General features: G+C 43.5%; 1 protein-coding gene across 2 annotated transcripts in view; it reads right to left on the minus strand.

The window, feature by feature from the left end:
- tut1 (terminal uridylyl transferase 1, U6 snRNA-specific) overlaps positions 1-20,925 on the minus strand; it is a 39,344-nt gene that overhangs the window by 10,680 nt on the left and 7,739 nt on the right. For both annotated transcript variants that reach the window (XM_085966325.1, XM_085966324.1), the window contains exons 4-7: positions 15,654-15,768; positions 9,171-9,301; positions 7,839-8,077; positions 6,005-6,114 (exon numbers count right to left, since the gene is read on the minus strand). In XM_085966325.1, the coding sequence (XP_085822451.1) occupies positions 6,005-6,114; positions 7,839-8,077; positions 9,171-9,301; positions 15,654-15,768 (595 nt within the window). The remainder of the gene's footprint in view (positions 1-6,004; positions 6,115-7,838; positions 8,078-9,170; positions 9,302-15,653; positions 15,769-20,925) is intronic.

Genomic DNA, 20,925 nt, shown 5'->3' on the forward strand with positions numbered 1-20,925 from the left:
CTATCAAAGCACTGCCAGTTCGGAGCAGGACTGGCAGATACCCTACGGGACAAATTTGTCTGTGGACTCCTGAGTGAAGGAACACAGAAGAAGTTACTCTCAGAGAAAGAGCTGACGCTAGATAAGGCTTTCAGCGTGGCAGTATCGTACGAAGCAGCAGCCAGGGGAGCTGCGGAAATTCAACAAAAGCCACAGGAATACGGCACCCACGAAAATTTGCAAAATGTTATCGCTGCGGCAGAACTAACCATGACCAGAAGGACTGCTGGTCCAAAGACAAAATATGCAGGCAATGCGGAAAGATGGGACACATTGCACGAGTTTGCAGGTCTGGGAAGAAGACCAGCGACAACAAAAAGGCTACTAAGGAACCGTACAAGAAAGTACAAAAGATGACGGACAGTAGTTCCGAAGACCAGATGAGCGATAGTGAATCCGGGAACAGGAGACTAAGCTGTCTCAAACTTCACAATGTAATCGCAAAAGAGGATCACCGAACCATTTGGGTCACCCTCACGATAGCAGGGTCCCAAGTTGAAATGGAATTGGATACAGGATCAGCGCTAACCGTCATGAATCAACGAGACTACAAGCGGCTATTCTCACACATACCCTTGAGAGAGACATCCATCGTCTTGACGACGTATACGGGGCAAAAAGTATACCCCAGAGGAAAAATAAGGGTGCCTGTCGAATACAACGGCAAGAAAATACGGAAATTGTATCTCTACATACTGCAAAATGGTGGACCACCGTTATTGGGACGTGAATGGATCAGGAAGATAAGCTTAGATTGGCACTCCATTCAGGCAATGACGGTGGACGGTAAAAAAGATGACGACGTCACTCCTGGACGATTGTCAACAATCTTAGCTAACGCCAAAGAGGTATTTCAACAAGAACTGGACACTCTTAAAGGCGTAACCGCCTCGATAAAAATAGAAGAGAATGCAATTCCCAAGTTTTTCAAAGCAAGACCGGTACCATATGCAATTCGCCCAGCCGTCGAGGCAGAGCTGGAGAATCTGGAGAAGGCAGGCGTGTTGTCTAAGGTCGACTGGAGCGAGTGGGCGACACCCATCGTTCCTGTCATGAAGAAAACGTTAAGCAATAAGTCTGAGGAGCCAAGGAAGGTTCGCATCTGTGGGGATTTCAAGGTGACGGTGAACCCAGTCCTTCAGACAGTACAATATCCTCTTCCAAGGATAGAAGACTTCTTCGCCTCACTGTCTGGAGGGAAGCGTTTTACAAAAATTGACCTAGCACAAGCATATTTGCAGATGGAGGTTGAAGAATCCTCTAGGAAGTATCTCACGATAAACACTCACAAAGGTCTTTACCAGTATCATCGATTGTTATTCGGAGTAGCATCGGCTCCGGCGATATGGCAAAGAGCGATGGAACAAGTCCTGCAAGGGATTCCGGGGACTCAGTGTTACTTGGACGACATCCTTGTGACAGGTGAAGATGACAGTGAACACCTTAACAACCTAGAACAGGTGCTCACTAGACTACGGGAACATGGGCTACGAGCCAACCGCCCCAAGTGCGAGTTTTTTAAGAAACAGATATCGTATTGTGGCCATGTACTTGATGAAGAGGGGTTACATAAGTCCCCTGACAAAATTGAAGCGGTTGTTAAGGCCCCAGCGCCTGAAAATGTGTCGCAACTGAGGTCATTCCTCGGATTGGTGAATTACTACCATAAGTTTTTGCCGAATTTGTCGACAATTCTACACCCACTGTACGTCCTGCTACGAACGGGAGTAGCATGGAAATGGAGCAATGACTGTAAGCGGGCCTTTCAGAAGAGTAAGGACTTAATCACTTCAAGAGAAGTATTGGCTCACTACAACCCAGCACTGCCGATCAGACTGGCGTGTGATGCGTCTCCCTACGGCATTGGGGCGGTACTGTCACATAAATTCCTTGATGGTTTAGAGAGACCGATAGCTTTTGCGTCACGCTCGTTAACTTCTGCCGAGCGTAACTACGCCCAGATTGAGAGAGAGGCCCTCAGCCTAGTGTGGGGGGTGAAGAAGTTCAATCACTACCTGCACGGTCAAAAATGTATTCTACTAACCGATCATCAACCTCTTGTCTCCATTTTCAACCCTCAGAAGGGCGCACCGATAATGACAGCACAACGGCTGCAGAGGTGGTCCCTCTTCCTAGGGGCACACCAATATGACATCGAGTACAAAGGAACTAAACAGCATGGGAATGCTGATGGATTGTCACGCCTACCGTTGCCGACGGTGGAAGAAGAAGACCTTGCAGTGGATCCAATGGAGTTATTCCACTCGACCATAGTCGAATGTCTCCCTGTGACGAATGCAAACATAGAAAAGGAAACACGGAATGACCCGACACTATCACGGGTCTATGATTTAACGGTGAAGGGATGGCCAGCACATGGCGAACCACTGCTGCCAGCATTCTCGCCGAGAAGAGAACAGCTGTCAGTGTGCAGAGGAACCTTGATGTGTGGATCCAGAGTAGTAATTCCACCTAAGTTGACGGATAGAGTGCTCAATGAGCTTCATGAGGGTCATCTGGGTGGGGTAAAAATGAAGAGCTTAGCCAGAGCGTTTGTGTGGTGGCCGGGAATCGATAGAGAAATCGAAGAGATGACCAAGAGCTGTGCAGGATGCCAGAAGGTCCAAAATGCCCCACCACAAGCTCCTCTGCATCCATGGGAGTGGCCCTCATCTCCATGGCAAAGGGTGCACATTGATTTTGCTGGTCCCTTCATGGACTCGATGTTTTTAATTGCGGTGGATGCACATTCAAAGTGGCCAGAGGTAATAAAAATGTCCTCAACCACCACGGAAAAAACTATCACAGTTTTACGAACCATATTCGCCAGGAATGGGCTGCCTGAACAGATTTGCTCTGACAATGGACCACAGTTTGTGTCTGAAGAGTTCCGGAGGTTCTTAAAGAACAATGGTGTTAAGCATTACACATCTGCCCCATATCATCCAGCCACTAATGGATTGGCCGAGAGGTTTGTTCAAACATTCAAGAAGGCTATCAAGGCAATGTGTAATGAAGATGTACCCCTACAACACAAGGTGGACAACTTCTTGTTTGCCTACCGGAATGCGACACATGCGGTTACCAACCAAACTCCAGCCATGATGTTCTTCAATCGAAGACTACGATGCCGCTTGGATTTGGTTAAGCCAAACGTCCGAAGAGATGTGGAGAACAGGCAGTTTCAGAATATGAATGAAAGGCCGACCAGGAGTTTTAAGATAGGTCAACCAGTTTTGGCCCGGGACTACCACACTGAGAAATGGCAGCCAGGAACGATTTGTACACGGCAAGGACCTCTCATGTATACCGTGGACGTTGGAGAGAGCATTGTAAGACGCCATGCTGACCAGATTCTAGAGTCACTGGAAAACGTCAACTCCACACCACGATCTGATACACCTGGCAATGAAATCGACGTACCAATTGCAGCTACCGCAGAATCGGTGATATTGGAAGCAGATGAACCAAACAACGACATTGATCCCGACTCAACCTTGCCAGAAGAACCTGATACCCCAAAGAGGCGTTATCCAGACAGAATCAGGAAGCCTCCTCAAAGACTGAACTTATAATTGCTTAAACTTAACCAATGTATCTAGCAACCGTAATTGTGATTGTAATTAGTTATCATTTAGTTGTTAAATGAATGTTATGTACTGTTTATCTAAAAGGGGAGGAATTGTTGTGTATGTACCTTTAAGAGAATAACTGGTCTCAGACTGCAGTACCGGCAGTGACCACACCTGTATAAAAGGCACTAGTGAGTCTCTGTAGTTTCAGTTTCCCGAATGACTTCAATCAGTAAAGACTTGTTTTGTTCAACTCCTGCTGTCCGTGTCTCAATCATTCACGGACATAATACCTATCTTCTATGAATCTCACTGCTGGGAAATTGAGCGCTGCTCAGGTATAGCAAAGGTCACACAAATAGTAAACCTGCCTCTACTCTGTTCTCATATGGTGCCTTAACTACAAACTCAGAGGAGCAACCCCTTATTTTGCCAGTGTGATTTCTCCTGATTCCTGTCCTTATTTATAATTATAGTCCCTTTTGCTCAGGCTGGCACTTCAGAGGAAAAGTAGTGTAAAATTATAAGCAATTTTGTATTGTGGACCCTGAAGTGGGTTGACACTTTGCAAACACATTTCAGATAAGACTTGCTCTATTATTTGTGGCTGAATTCAAAACCAAAATTACAAAAGGCAACAGGATAATGTATTAGTCCACTGCACCATTCAGGCCTCCTGATAAATTTTCCTTCGTTGTTTTCAAGCTTTTCTGAAAAGGCATCGCTAACAATAAGTACAGCAGATAGAGGTCAGTGAAATAATACAAGAAAAAGCATTAGCAATTATGAAAGAAATCAAGCCAGTCAATTTACAGCCTTTTGCATTGCATTATAGCAAACTCCTCTATACTGAAGAAACATTAGCTAAGTCACTAGTATTTTACAAACAAGTATGCTTACTATACACCTGTAATACATTCTTCCTTTTATTTTCTGCAAGTTCATAGAATGATACAGCACAGAAGGAGGTCATTCGGCCCATCGTGCCTGTGCCGGCTCTTTGAAAGAAAGAGCTTTCCAGTTAATCCCACCACCCCGCTGCTCTTTCCCCATAGTCCTGTCGATTTTTCCCTTCAAGTATTTATCCAATTCTCTATTGATTTTGAATCCGATTCCACCACCCTTTCAGGTAATGCATGCCAGATCACAACAACTCGCTATGTAAAAAAATGTTTCCTCATGTCACCTCTGGTTCATTTACCAATCACCATCAATCTTTGTCCTTTGGTTACTGACCCTTCCGTCACTGGAAACAGTTTCTCCATATTTACTCTATCAAAAATCATTCATGATTTTCAACACCTCTATTCAAATCTCCTCTTGTACTTCTCTGCTCTATGGCGAACAACCACAGGTTCTCTAGTCACTCCACGTAACTGAAGTCCCTCATCCCTGATACCATTCTAGTAAATCTCTTCTGTACCCTCGCCAATGCCTTGGCATCCTTCTTAAAGTGCGGTGCCCAGAATTGGACACAATACTCCAGCTGAGGCCTAACCAGTGTTTTATGAAGGTTTGGCATAACTTCCTTGCTTTTGTACTCTATTTATAAAGTGAAGGATCTTGTTTGCTTTCTTCAACTTGTCCTGCCACCTTCAAAGATTTGTGTACATACACCAGGTTTCTCTGTTTCTGCACATTCTTTATAAATTGTGTCATTTAGTTTATATTGCCTCTCCTCATTCTTGCTACCAAAATGTATCCCTTCACACTCTGCATTAAATTTCATCTGCCCAGTGTCTGCCCATTTTACCAGTCTGTCTGTGTCCTCCTAAAGTCTGTTACTATACTTTACTAAATTTAAGAGTTTCGTATCATCAGCAAACTGTGAAATTATGTCCTGTATACCCAAGTCCAGGTTATTAATATACATCAAAAAGAGCAGTAGTCCTAATACTGACCCCTGGGGAACACCACTGTATACTTCCCTCCAGTCTGAAAAACAACCGTTCACCACTTCTCTCTGCTTTCTGTCCCTTAGCCAATGTTGTATCCATGCTGCCTCTGTCCCTTTAATCCCATGGACTTTAATTTTGCTAACAAGTTATTATAAAATATTTACTAAAATAGATATCTTTGGGGTAAAGCAAATTAGATATGATTTTATTAATCAAAATCACTTTGAAAGAAACAATTGTCAGACTAAAAAACAAAAAGGCTTGGTTGTTTCAATTTGGGGGAAAAAATTGCCCAATCACACTTTAATATTGCTAGATATGCTGTACCCAAGCCGTTATGGATAGTAACTTTAGATGGTCTTTCAATTAGGTTAAACTGTTCATTCAGTCTGAAGTCTTCATCCTCAATTAATTAACTCTGGTTGGGTGATCACTCCATACGGATAGTCCTCAAGACTACATACACTGAGCTGCAGCTAAGGGTGCTTTTCTTACCAGCTAGTTGCTTTTGTTTTGCCCAGTAGCGGACAGCATAAACCAGAGGCCTCACTCTTTGATCCATTGAAGCACATAATTGAAGAAACATTGTGTTGCGTACAGCCAACCTATTAAAACAGATCATTCTATTATTCTTGTCATAATTTCAAGCAAGCCATCAAAAATATTTGTTTTAGTTTGTTGTGCATGTAAAATGCAAAGATAACTGTAACTATACAGATAACTAAAATTGCCACAAATTGTATTAAAGATCATTGGTTTATAGAGAGGCCCATCTCGGAAACATAGAATGTTACTTACGTTCTCAGTATATCAAGTTACACCCAACTTGTACGTTATGATGTGTATGTTTGTGACAGATAGAGAGAGGACAGGAAAAGAGTACTCAGGAGCACTGAAGCCAAATGTACAACCACACTACTGCCCTTTAATGAAGAAAATATCAGAGGACGCCAAGCCAAAGAAGGAAATATTAGAAGTGACCAAAAGCTTGATCAAAGATATGGGGGAAATTTTAACCCCAAAAAATGGGTGGGTTGGGTGGGAAGTTAAAATATTTAAAAAACGGAATCCACCCACTTCTGGTTTTAACAGAGGTGGGACACGGTGCGGGCAGCCAACCCGCTCCCAGGAGGCAGGTCACTCATTTAAATATTATAATGAGGCTGGCATGCCTCAGATTTAACTGCCATTTTAAATTTAACTGTAGCTGGTCGGGTTTTGCAGGCCTCATGAAACCCATCAGCTAAAATAAGGCGAGGACTGCTGGATGTGGGAGGTAAGTGCCTAACCCACCCCCCGCGATCGGAGATCCCATGAGGCCTCCACACGCCTTCCCGGACTTCCCCCTCCCCCCACCCCACCAATGATCCTCAGGCCAGCCCCGTCCCTCACTCCCCCACCCAACCCCATGTTCTCTCCCTCTCCCTGATGCTCCAGAGTCCGGCCCGATCCATTCTTTCCTCCCTGCCAATGCGTCTGAGCCTGGCCCCGATCCATTCTTCCCTCCCCCCCTCCCAATGCACCGGGCCCGTTTCTCCATCCCCACCTGCCCCCACCAATCCTCCTCCAGTCCCCGACCACCCCTCGGCCCGACCCAAACCCTCCCTCCTCACTGCAGCCTAGTGCCACAAACCCACCTGTCCGCAGCCAGCCAGCCTCTCCACCTGGCTGGCTGCAGGGCCTGTAATGGAGAATGGTGTCGTTGGCCCCATGTCAAAGGCTGCAGAGGAGTCAGGAGAGATAATGCACCACGGTCAGAGTCACAGAGAATGTCATCTGCGACTTTGGTAAGTGCCAATTCAAATGGGCACGGACCTGGGAGGGGGTGGAGGGGGGCAACAACATATTCAAGGACTTTGGAGAGGAAAGGGAGGTTGGAGATGGGGCAGTAGTTTACAAGGCAAGCCAGTTGGGTTTTTTGAGGATAGTAACTGAGGAGAGGGAACCATTTACAATGTTAGCTAGAATGAAGGCAAGGAAGGAAGGTCAGCAGTTTAGTGGCAATGGGCTCAAGGAAACAGGAGGTGGCGCTCGTAGACAAGATGAGATCAGAGAAGGTATCAGGGAGATGGGAGAGAAACTAGAGAGATGTGGGTTCAGGATGAGGGTGCTGGGGAAGCAACAAAGCCAGCTGAATGAATAGTCTCAATCTTAGTGACAAAGAAGTCCATGAGCGCCTCGCACTTGAAGACGAGGGTGGAGGGGACAGAAAGGAGGTTTACGGAAACTGTTGGTAGTGGAGAAATAAAGTTATCTTTGCTTTCCAAGATAGTCCTGATATACACAATTTATATATATAAAACTCTATTTTAGTTTGATGTAACAATACCTATTATTAATAGAGATGTCTCCTTGCAAGCCTGATTCCTTATGGATAAATTTCACCACAGGTAGCCTGGCAGTGGTGACAGCTTGAACTTTGTGAACACCTGGAACACACTTCTGCAACACAGTCGCTACAAGTTCAAGCACCTCAGCTGTTGTTGAAGTTTCGAGGTCTATGTCAGACAAGATTGAGTCCTCAGATTGAGTTTCAGACTGAGCATCTTGTTTAATTCCTTTAACCTCCTGTAATAGTATAAAAGCATGTTACTTGGATCCGTTGTTATTACTGTTCTTAACTCTCACCTTTTGTCTCATAGCCCTTCACTCGGCTTCTCAATTGTTATAAACCTTCATGGGTGGGATTTAGGGTGCCTTTACTACAACTTTAACAGAGTTACAAACCAGACATTAGTTATAGTGGAAATCCATAGTCAAGACACCAGAGCAAAAGGAGTGAGACAGTCCTCTCAGAAATGAATTCACACCAATACTATGGTTACTCTAAGAGTTCCCAACAGAAAAACTGAAGGGCTGCAGCTGACAGATTATGCAGGCTACACGTATACAATTATTTAGCAATACATTTCCTAACAAAATCTATTAACAAAAGTGGATACATTGGTCTCTTTACATCATTCAAAGTTTGTCATGAACATTTTCTAGTAAAGCAAGATAGCTTTCTAAGACTGAAAAATAATAGTGCTTCATTTCAGAGCATCTTCACTCATCCAGTTCGAATTCAGGAAAACAGTGCGGAGTAGCTGGTCAAGCATGGTCAATTCCAATGTCCTCCCCCCAATGGAACAGCTAGAAACTGACCATATCCCATCTAAAGTGAATATATGGCCGTGCTTGAGCTTGTTTTCTGAACATCTTTCTAGGGTGTTCCTTTAATGCAAGTTCAAGTTGACACAGGAATTGACAAATACAGGAAACTCTTTATTATCCGGCACCAACGGGACCGGCGTGGTGCCGGTTTATCAAAAAGTCCGGATTACAGAGAGGTATAGTTTAAAAGGTACGAGAGCTCCGTACACAGCAACAAATCCAGGCTTCCCTGTTGCTTAGCAACAAGTGCACAAACCCCAGTTACACAGCCACAGATCCAGGAACTGCCACTAATATGAAGTAAAACTTGCCTGAATTTTGCCAGTTAACAGGGATTTCCAGTTATTTAGGTGTCGGTTAAAAGAGAGCTTCCTGTACTCTTTTGGGGATGCTCAGTTCTTTAAAACAGGATTCAGTATGTAGACACAGACATATACACAAGAGTTGGAGAAATTCTAGCCCTCTGATATTTTTGAACATTGAGGAATCTGGTAAATGTAAAACGTACTTCGGTTTCAGCTGTGGCACTGGCATTAGCTTGGAAAGTCTTTGTGTTTTCAAGATCCAGAAACAAATCCATGTCGCAGCCATGGATATCGAACGCATTCACCGATGATCCAAAGGGCAAGATTTTACAACCTAAATACAAAAACACATTAAGCCACTTGCCACTACGGCCCCATGTTCCAACTGTCAGTAAATTAAAAGATAGAAATACTTTCAAACAACCTAAAGAGAAACCATTCCCTGTCTGAAATAAGTTCTACCAACATATGGTTGAAATAATGCCTGCCGAGAAGAATTGTATGGTGCAGGGGGTTTAAGTACCGGTCTTTCAACTCTGAAATCTGGGTTTGAATCCACCCCAGATTGATGGGATGAAAGTCTCCTCTGTCTGTAGGCCATAAGGGTCCAATGAGAAATGAGCCTGCCCATGGGCCCACACCGTAAAAACTACCCCTAATTAGGCACAATGTTGGGACTCCGAGAGTGGGAACTTCTCGTGCCGTAGTAGGCGCTCGTCTAAGATTGGTGCTGTGGCACATTGCTAGCACAGAGAAAAAGACGGAACTTTGGACATCAGCACCCCGTGCAGTGAGTGCGTGATGCTGATACCAGGTGCCCAAAGTGGGAAAAGTGATTCATTTCTCAGCGCTAATATCTAAAATGATGAGCACAAAACTCAAAAATAGAAAATCAACTCAGCAGAACATAAGAAGTAGGAGCAGGAGTAGGCCATACGGCCCCTCGGGCCTGCTCCGCCATTCAATAGGATCATGGCTGATCCGAACTTAGACTCACGTCCACTTCCCTGCCCGCTCCCCGTAACCCCTAATTCCCTTATCAGCTAGGAAACTGTCTATCTCCGTTTTCAATTTATTTAATGTCGCAGCTTCCACAGCTCTGAGGTAGCAAATTCCATAGATTTACTACCCTCTGAGTGAAGAAGTTTCTCCTCATCTCAGTTTTGAAAGGGCAGCCCCTTATTCTAAGATTATGCCCCCTAGTTCTAGTCTCACCCATCAGTGGAAACATCCTCCCCGCATCCACCCGATCAAGCCCCCTCACAATCTTATATGTTTCAATAAGATCGCCTCTCATTCTTCTGAATTCCAATGAGTAGAGGCCCAACCTACTCAACCTTTCCTCATAAGTCAACCCCCTCATCTCCGGAATCAACCGAGTGAACCTTCTCTGAACTGCCGAGAGAAAGTATATCTTTTCTTAAATATGGAAACCAAAACTGTACGCAATATTCCAGGTGTGGCCTCACCAGTACCCTGTATAACTGAAGCAAGACTTCCCTGCTTTTATACTCCATCCCCCTTGCAATAAAAGCCAAGATTCCATTGGCCTTCCTGATCACCTGCTGTACCTGCATACTAACCTTCTGTGTTTCATGCACCAGGACCCCCCAGATCCCTTTGTACTGTAGCACTTTGCAGTTTCTCTCCATTTAGATAATAAGTTGCTCTTTGATTTTTTCTGCCAAAGTGCATAACCTCACACTTTCCAACATTATATTCCATCTGCCAAATTTCTGCCCACTCACTTAGCCTGTCTATGTCCTTTTGCAGGTTTTTTTATGTCCTCCTCACTCACTGCTTTCCCTCCCATCTTTGTATCATCGGCAAACTTGGATATGTTGCACTTGGTCCCCTCTTCCAAATCGTTAATATAGATTGTAAAGAGTTGGGGTCCCAGCACTGAACCCTGCGGAACACCACTAGTTACTGATTGCCAACCCGAGAATGAAACATTTATCCCAACTCTCTGTTTTCTGTTAGATAGCCAATCTTCCACCCATGCCAGTATATTACCCCCAATCCCGTGATTTTTTATCTTGTGCAGTAATCTTTTGTGTGGCACCTTGTCAAATGCCTTTTGGAAGTCCAAATACACCACATCCACTGGTTCCCCTTTATCCACCCTGTTTGTTACATCCTCAAAGAATTCAAGCAAATTTGTCAAACATGACTTCCCATACATAAAACCATGCTGACTCTGTCCCGATTAAATTATGCTTATCCAAATGTCCTGTTACTGCTTCCTTAATAATGGACTCCAACATTTTACCAACCACAGATGCTAGGCTAACTGGTCTATAGTTTCCAGCCTTTTGTCTACCTCCCTTTTTAAATAAGGGCGTTACATTAGCAGTTTTCCAATCTGCTGGGACCTTTCCTGAATCCAGGGAGTTTTGGAAAATTACCACCAATGCAACCGCAATCCCTACCGCTACTTCTCTCAAGACCCTAGGATGTAAGCCATCAGGTCCAGGGGATTTATCCGCCTTAAGTCCCATTATCTTAACGAGTACCATCTCCTTAGTGATTTTAATCGTGTTTAGCTCCTCCCCCCCTATAGCCCCCTGTTTGTCCAGTGTTGGGATATTTTTAGTGTCCTCTACTGTAAAGACTGATACAAAATATTTGTTCAGCGTTTCTGCCATCTCCATGTTCCCCACCACTAATTTCCCAGTCTCGTCCTCTAAGGAACCAACATTCACTTTAGCCACCCTTTTTCTTTTTATATAACTGTAGAAACTCTTGCTATCTGTTTTTATATTTTTTGCTAGTTTACTTTCATAATCGATCTTCCCTTTCTTAATTAGTCTTTTAGTTATTCTTTGCTGGCTTTTAAATGCTTCCCAATCTTCTATCCTCCCACTAGATTTGGCTACTTTATATGCCCTTGTTTTCAGTCGGATACTGTCCTTTATTACTTTACTTAGCCACGGATGGTTGTCTTTTCTTTTACGCCCCTTTTTCCTCAGTGGAATATATTTTTCTTGAAAGTTGTGAAATATCTCCTTGAATGTACACCACTGCTCATGTACCGTCTTACACATAGATACATAGATACATAGAAGATAGGAGCAGGAGTAGGCCATTCGGCCCTTCGTGCCTGCTCCGCCATTCAATGAGATCATGGCTGATCCTTTAATTCAGTATCCCGTCCCCGCCTTCTCTCCGTAACCCTTAACCCCTTTTGCCCGTAGAAATATATCTAATTCCCTCTTAAATATATTTAATGAGCTGGCGTACACTGCCCTCTGTGGCAATGAGTTCCACAGGTTCACCACTCTCTGAGTGAAGAAATTCCCCCTCATCTCTGTCCTAAATGGTTTAGCCCTTATCCTTAAATTATGTCCTCTAGTTCTGTTCTCACCCGCCAAGGGAAACATTCCTTCTGCATCCAGTCTGTCTAGACCTGTCAGAATTTTATACACTTCTATGAGGTCCCCTCTCAATCTTCTAAACTCCAGTGTGTACATCCCTAAACTACATAGTCTCTCCTCATAGGTCATTCCCGCCATTCCTGGTATCAGCCTGGTGAATCGCCGCTGCACCCCCTCCATGGCAAGAACATCCTTCCTCAGATGAGGCGACCAAAACTGTACACAGTACTCGAGGTGTGGTCTCACCAGTGCCCTGTACAGCTGCAGCAAGGTATCCCTGTTCCTGTATTCTAACCCTTTTGCTATGAAGGCCAGCATACCGTTTGCCTTCTTGACCGCCTGTTGCACCTGCATGCTCGCCTTCAGTGACTGGTGTACAAGAACACCCAGGTCTCTCTGTACTTCCCCCTCTCCCAATCTATTGCCATTTAAATAATAATTTGCCCTCCCGTTCCTGCACCCAAGGTGGATAACTTCGCACTTGTCCACATTATAGTGCATCTGCCATTTATCCGCCCAATCGCCCAGTCTGTCCAAATCGCTCTGGAGCTTCCTGGTCTCTTCCTCTGAGCCCACCCCCCCTCCTAGTTTAGTGTCGTCTGCAAATTTGGAAATGCTGCATCCGACTCCCTGATCCAGGTCATTAATGTAAATTGTGAACAGCTGGGGGCCCAGGACAGATCCCTGTGGTACCCCACTTGTTACTGCCTGCCATTCAGAAAATGAGCCGTTTATTCCAACTCTCTGTTTTCTATCTGACAGCCAGTTCCCTATCCACGCCAAAACTTTCCCCTTTATCCCATGAGCCTCAATTTTCCATGCTAATCTTTTATGTGGGACCTTATCGAAGGCCTTTTGGAAGTCCAGGTACACCACATCTACTGGCTCTCCCCCATCTATTCTACCAGTTACTCCCTCAAAAAATTCCAATAGATTAGTCAAGCACGATTTACCCTTTGTAAATCCATGTTGACTCTGTCCTATCCTGTCCCCATTTGCTAAGTGCTCCGCTATTTCATCCTTAATGATGGACTCCAGCATTTTGCCCACAACTGATGTAAGGCTTACAGGTCTGTAATTACCTGCTTTTTCCCTACCCCCCTTTTTGAATAGTGGGGTAACGTTAGCTACCCTCCAATCCATCGGTACTGTTCCCGAGTCTAATGAATTCTGAAAAATCATCCTTAGTGCATCCGCTATCTCTAGGGCCACCTCCTTCAGTACCCTAGGATGCATGTTATCAGGCCCTGGGGATTTGTCCACCTTCAATCCCTTTAGCTTCCTTAACACCATATCCTTAGAGATATTGATTTGCGTCAGTTCCTCCTTTGCCAATGTCCCTATTTTTCCCGATATCCCAGGGAGGTTTTTTGTGTCTTCCTTCGTAAAGACTGACCCAAAGTATGCATTTAGTTGATCTGCCATTTCCTTATTTCCCATTATATATTCCCCCGTATCTGACTGCAATGGACCAACTTTGGTTTTCACCAGTCTTTTCCTTTTGATATACTTATAAAAGCTTTTGGAGTTAGTTTTTATATTTTCCGCCAGCTTGTTTTCGTAAGCTATTTTGCCCCTCTTGATTATGCCCTTTGCCCTCCTTTGCTCTATCTTAAACTGTTCCCAATCTTCCGCTCTGGCGCTTTTTTTGGCTATTTTATACGCCCTATCTTTGGATTTTATGCTGTCTCTAATTTCCCCTGTTATCCACGGTTGAGTCACCTTTTTAGATTTCCTTTTATGCCAGATTGGTATAAACAATTTTTGCAATTTTGTCATTCTATCTTTAAATGTTTGCCATTGTTTATCTACCTCCAGTCCTCCCAGGAACGTTGTCCACTCAGACCTACTCAGTTCCCGTCTCATGGCATCATAATTCCCCTTGTTTAAATTCAGGACCTTAGTCTCTGAGTCAATTTCTTCGCTCTCCATTTCGAGTGAGAAATCGATCATGTTATGATCGCTCTGACCCAAGGGTCCCCGTACAACAAGATTACTGATTAGTCCCTTCTCATTGCACAGTACCTAGTCCAATATAGCCTGTTCCCGAGTTGGTTCCTCGACATATTGATCCAGATAACCATCCCTCAAACACTCAAGGAATTCCTCCTCCTCATTATTTTTACTGATTAGGCTAGTCCAATCTATATGTAAGTTAAAGTCACCTATGATGACAGCTGTGCTCTTATTGCACGCTTCTCTAATTTCCCTCGTGATGCCCTCCCTAACCTCTATTTTACTATTTGGAGGCCTATATACCACTCCTATTAATGTTTTTCACCCCTCGCTATTTCTTAGCTCCACCCATATAGATTCTGTATTAACTGAGTTAATATCCTTCCTTTCAATTGCATTTATCCCCTCTTTTACTAGCAATGCTACCCCTCCTCCCTTTCTTTTTTGTCGATCCTTCCTAAATACTGAATACCCCTGTATGTTAAGCTCCCAGCCCTGCTCACCCTGCAACCATGTTTCCGTAATCCCAATTAGATCATAATTATTAACCTCTATTTCCACAGCTAATTCATCTACCTTGTTCCTGATGCTTCTCGCATTAAGGTATAAAACCCTCAGGCTTTTTTTATGCTCACATTTTTTATGAATTAGTTTGGCCCTTTGTTTTTTGTTCCTCACCCTTTTATCATTTATTTCTGTCTGCCTTTCACTTTCCTCTATTTCACTACATAGGTTTCACCTTAATCTATTTTCCCAGTCCACTTTAGTCAACTCTGCTCTCATACCTTCATAGTCTCCTTTATTTAAGCTTAGTACACTGGTTTGAGATCCAACTCTCTCACCCTCCAACTGAATTTGGAATTCAACCATGTTATGGTCACTCATTCCAAGGGGATCCTTTACTAGGACATTTTTTATTAATCCTGTCTCATTACACAGGACCAGATCGAAGATTGCCTGCCCCCTGGTTGGTTCAGTTACATGCTGCTCAAGGAACCCGTCCCTAATGCACTCTATGAACTCTTCCTCAAGGCTGCCCTGCCCAATTTGATTTGTCCAGTCAATATGAAAGTTAAATATGAAAGAATTTTACTACAATCCTTCGTTTAAGTGAAAGTTGCTCCAAAAGCCTTGAAGAGTGATTTCATCTACTGGAAAAAATGATATTACAACAATTATCTTTTTGGCAACAAGGACATTGTGAGAATTTTTTTTAATTTTTGTTGTTCTTAACATATACATTGTGAACAGCAGGCCCCACTGTTAATGTTGGTCCACTTCATATCTGTAGTGCAACACAATTGTTAAAGATCAAGCGACAATACATTAAGGTAATAAATTAAGACCACTTACTTGGGAAGAATTCTAAGAAGACCTCCTGTATCAGCGACACAATCAGCTTCCGAAGCATTTTCTCACTGTCTGTAAACTCAAACAACTGCAGCAACTGCTTCAGTTGTTCATCAACCTGTCACACAAGAAAGTATAGCTATGATGCGATTACTCTGAAGAAGAGCAGTAATCAACAGCTTTACTTGTATATAGGTAAATTCAATTGGATCCAATCATGTAGTGTGAGCTGATGGCAGAGATAGGTTAGGCAGCCACAAAGTAAGCTATAAAAATAAATTGCATGGGATGTGAGTGTCGCCAAGCCTGAATGTTGTCCAGGTCTTGCTGCATTCGGGCATGGACTGCTTCATTATCTGAGAAGTTGCGAATGGAACTGAACACTGTGCAGTCATCAGCAAACATCCCCACTTCTGACCTTACGATGGAGGGAAAGTCATTGATAAAGCAGCTGAAGATGGTTGGGCCTAGGACACTGCCCTGAAGAACTCCTGCAGCGATGTCCTGGGGCTGAGATGATTGACCTCAATAACGACAATCATCTTCCTTTGTGCTAGGTATGACTCCAGCCAGTGGAGAGTTTTCCCCGATTCCCATTGACTTCAATTTTACTAGGGCTCCTTGATGCCACACTCAGTCAAATGCTGCCTTGGTGACAAGGCAAGCATTCTCACCTCACCTCTGGAATTCAGCTCCTTTGTCCATGTTTGAACCAATACTGTAATGAGGTCTGGAAGCGAATGGTCCTGACGGAAACCAAACAGAGCATTGATGAGCAGGTTATTGGTGAGTAAGTGCCGCTTGATAGCACTGTCAATGACTCCTTCTATCACTTTGCTGATGATTGAGAGTAGGCGGACAGAGTGGTAATTGGCTGGATTGGATTTGTCCTGTTTTTTGTGGACAGGAGATATCTGGGCAGTTTTCCACATTATTGGGTAGATGCCAGTGTTGTAGCTGTACAGGAACAGCTAGGCTAGGGGTGCAGTTTGTTCTGGAGTACAAGTCTTCAGCACAACAGCCGGGATGTTGTCGGGGCCCACAGCCTTTGCTGTATTCAGTGCGCTCAGCCGTTTCTTGATATCTCGTGGCGTGAATCGAATTGGCTAAAGACTGGCTTCTGTGATGGTGGGGACCTCAGGAGGAGGTCGAGATGGATCATCCACTTGGCACTTCTGGCTGAAGATGGTTACAAATGTTTCAGCCTTGTCTTTTGCACTCACCATCATTATGATGGGGATGTTCATGGAGCCTCCTACTCCAGTTCGTTGTTTAACTGTCCACCACCATTCATGACTAGATGTGGCAGGATTGCAGAACTTTAATCTGATCCATTGGTTGTGGGATCACTTAGCTCTGTCTATAGAATGCTGCTTTCACTGTTTAGCATGCATGTAGTTCTGTGTTGCAGCTTCCTCAGGTTGGCACCTCATTTTTAGGTATGCCTGGTGCTGCTCCTGGCATGCTCTTCTACACTCCTCATTGAACCAGGGTTGGTCCCCTGGCTAACAAGGAATTTACGATAGGAGGAAACTACAATGAGGCGTTCAACTTCCTTGGCATCATTTCTCTCCAACAGTTTGTTTCAAAAAGCAATTTTAATTACAGGATGTCCATGGATCTCAGTATCAATCTATTAATGATGCAGGCATGCTAGCATAGCATAAGACATGTAGAAATATTGCATCTGCTCCATATCAATGAAGACTGTTCTCTGACAGCTTTCCTCCCAATCCACAGAGTAGTTGCTAAGGTGCACTTTTCAAAACTGACATGTTACTTTCTCTATTCATTATTTGCCTTGTCCCACACCACAAAATCTCATTTGGAATTGCTATCCAATTCGCTTGTTTTTTCTCCAATATACTGATGAACATCAATAACTAAGATTCAGGTGAGAGGCATCAGCTAAATTACCTGTTCATAGCAAGATTCTGTCCTAGTAAAGTACTTTCATTAGAATACGTTGTTTACTTAACTTTTTTAGAAAGTATGCCATTCCCTGAAATGAAAATTATATAGAAAACCATAAAGCAAAAATTACAAGAGTCATATTCCCTAGAATCACTGGGCGAAGGAGAAGCAATGGTGCTCTTTGTGGGCAACGCTACAATGTAGAATTCTTCACGTAATAGCTGAAGCTGGTATTTAAAATAAAAATAAGGCCCAGTCCACTCCGGTTGCATTAACCACAGACAGACTGGTCAGTTCAGATGTATGCTGTTTAGATATGCAGCTTCCTATTGCAAAGAAACACCACTTGAAATGAAGGCAATCTGAGAGCAAGTTGTTCTCAATTCAGCGGTAACATCTCCCATCATTCCTTTTTGCAGTATTAAACTTAACTTCCAGTTAAATCCACAATTAAAAAAAAGTGTATTTTCTGACTGCAAAAACTTCTAATGCTAATGTTGCTCCTGGTTGCTGTTAGTGACTGCGAGCATTTGAACCAGGCTGGGACCAGTGTCCTGGCGAATTATAAAATTCTAACAGGACTAGACAGACTAGATGCAGGAAGGACGTTTCTGATGGTCGGGGAGTCCAGAACCAGGGGTCACAGTCTAAAGATAAGGGGTAAGCCATTTAGGACTGAGATGAGGAGGAATTTCTTCACCCAGAGAGTGGTGAACCTGTGGAATTCTTTACCACAGAAGGCAGTTGAGGCCAATTGATTAAATATATTCAAGAAGGAGTTAGATATATTTCTTAAGGCTAAAGGGATCAAGGGATATGGGGAAAAAGCAGGGACAGGGTACTGAATTTGGATGATCAGCCATGATCTCATTAAATGGCGGAACAGGCTCGAGGGGCCGAATGACCTACTCCTGCTCCTATCTTCTATGTATCTATGAATCGAATAACTAGGGCTGTAGATATGGCTTTAAACTAAATAGTGGGGGGGGTTCTTTCAGGATGTAACGAGCAGGGTGGATAAAGGGGTACCAGCAGATACCGTGTATTTGAATTTCTAGAAGGCATTCGATGAGGTGCTACATAAAAGGTTACTGCACAAGATAAGAGCTCACGGGGTTGGGGGTAATATATTAGTATGGACAGAGGATTGGCTAACTAACAGAAAACAGAGGATTGGCTAACTAACAAAGTCAGGATAAATGGGTCATTTTCAGGTTGGCAAACTGTAACTAGTGGGGTGCTGCAGGGATCAGTGCTGGGGCCTCAACTATTTACAATCTATATTAATGACTTGGATGAAGGGACCAAGTGTAATTTAGCCAAATCTGCTGATGATACAAAGATAGGTGGGAAAACAAATTGTGTGGAGGATGCAAAGAATCTCGAAAGGGATATAGAGAGGCGAGTGGGCAAAAATTTGGCAGATGGAGTATAATGTGGGAATATGTGAGGTTATCCACTTTGGTAGGAAAAATAAAAAAGCAATTATTTAAATGGGGAGAGATTACAAAATGCTGAAGTACAGAGGGATCTGGGGGTCTTTGTACATGAATCACAAAAAGTTAGCATGCAGGTACAGCAAGTAATTAGGAAGGCAAATGGAAGGCCTTTATTGCAAAGGGGATGGAGTATAAAAGTAGGGAAGTCCTGTTACAACTGTACAGGGCGTTGGTGAGACCACACCTGGAGTACTGCGTACAGTTTTGGTCTCCTTATTTAAAGGAAGGATATACTTGCATTGGAGGCAGTTCAGAGAAGTTTCACGAGGTTGATTCCGGAGATGAAGGGGTTGTCTTACGAAGAAAGGGTGAGCAGGTTGGGCCTATGCTCATTGGAGTTTAGAAGAATGAGAGGGGATTTTATTGAAACATATAAGATTCTGAAGGGGCTTGACAGGGTAGATGCAGAGAAGATGTTTCCCCTCATGGGGGTATCTAGAACGAGGGGACATAGTTTCAGAATAAGGGGGCACCCATTTAAAACGGGAATGAGGAGGAATTTCTTCTCTCAGAGGGTCGTGAATCTTTGGAATTCTCTTCCCTAGAGAGCCGTGGAGGCTGAGTCATTGAATATATTCAAGGCTGAGATAGACAGGTTTTTGAACAATAAGGGAGTCAAGGGTTATGGGGAGCGGGCAGGGAAATGGAGCTGATCCCAAGATCAGATCAGCCATGATCTTATTGAATGGCGGAGCAGGCCCGAGGGGCCGAATGGCCTACTCCTGCTCCTACGTCTTATGTTCTTATGTAACTCAGCACAAGGAACAAATTTTAATTAAATTTGAATACAAGCTCAAATAAAAAATGGAAGGCTTGCTCAGGTTTTATCTGACCACATCATCTTTAGATTGCAATGTGATAACATGTTGCTAATGTCATCCTTTATTACCTAACATATTTATGTATGGAACAGCTTAGGCCAATTATTTTTATAATCAATATTCCAAATCAGGCTCATTCCAGTGACAACACATTGCTCTACACAGTTATGAAGGTTAACACGGAATATATTGATTGTTTCAAATCACATTTTGCAGTCAAAGCATCTGTCCATTGTCTTAACCAGCAATAGGTTGGAACAGCCAGAAAAGTAATCATCAAAAATATAACTTTTTGCAAAACAAAAAATGGAAATTGCTGAGCACTTCATCTAAACCTAATGCCACCTTTAATCTCTAGTGTCAGAATAAGGAGGGGTAAAAGTTTCATAACGAGACATGAATTAACCTCCAAAGGATAAGTGGCACTTGTAAAGTCTCATCTGAATTTTCAAAGTACACAGTGAATCAACCCAATACTGCTCTTAATCCTTAAAATGCTAGCCACAGCAGATAAAAACAGTATGGAATTAATAGTAACAAGTTAGGGATAAAATGTCCATCAGTGTTTGATCAAAATTACACTGACCGAGAGAAAATAATCTAAACAGAACACACCTATGCTCAGCATCGCACCACGACAGGCTCACTAACATGATCGCCATTTATATCCTGTTATAAATGCCGTTAGAGCAGCCGATCTGGAGAACACCCGAGGAAGTTCCCCGCGGATTACTGCTTTTAATTTTCTATTGGCTGCAAACTTACATTTGAAACCCCCTTTTAAATGCATTTTCTTCCCTCTAACCAAGGCAGCATTCAGGCCACCTGCTCCGAGGCCTTCACTGCTTGGAGATGAACAAGAGTGTCTTCGCTGACTTGTCTTCCAATCTTCCTTCCCTCCCTGAGCCTCTCCAGCAGCCTGAGGTCAGGAAAAGAACTATAGGGAAAACACACTTCGGGGGTAGACTAATGCATTCCACCTTCAAGCTGCACCATTACATGCCAAAAATCTGAAACCATTATTTTAATTGACTGGTAAAG

The sequence above is a fragment of the Somniosus microcephalus genome, chromosome 24, assembly GCF_052327205.1.
Source record: "Somniosus microcephalus isolate GS21.2 chromosome 24, FLI_Smic_1.0, whole genome shotgun sequence".
Lineage (NCBI taxonomy): Eukaryota > Metazoa > Chordata > Chondrichthyes > Squaliformes > Somniosidae > Somniosus > Somniosus microcephalus.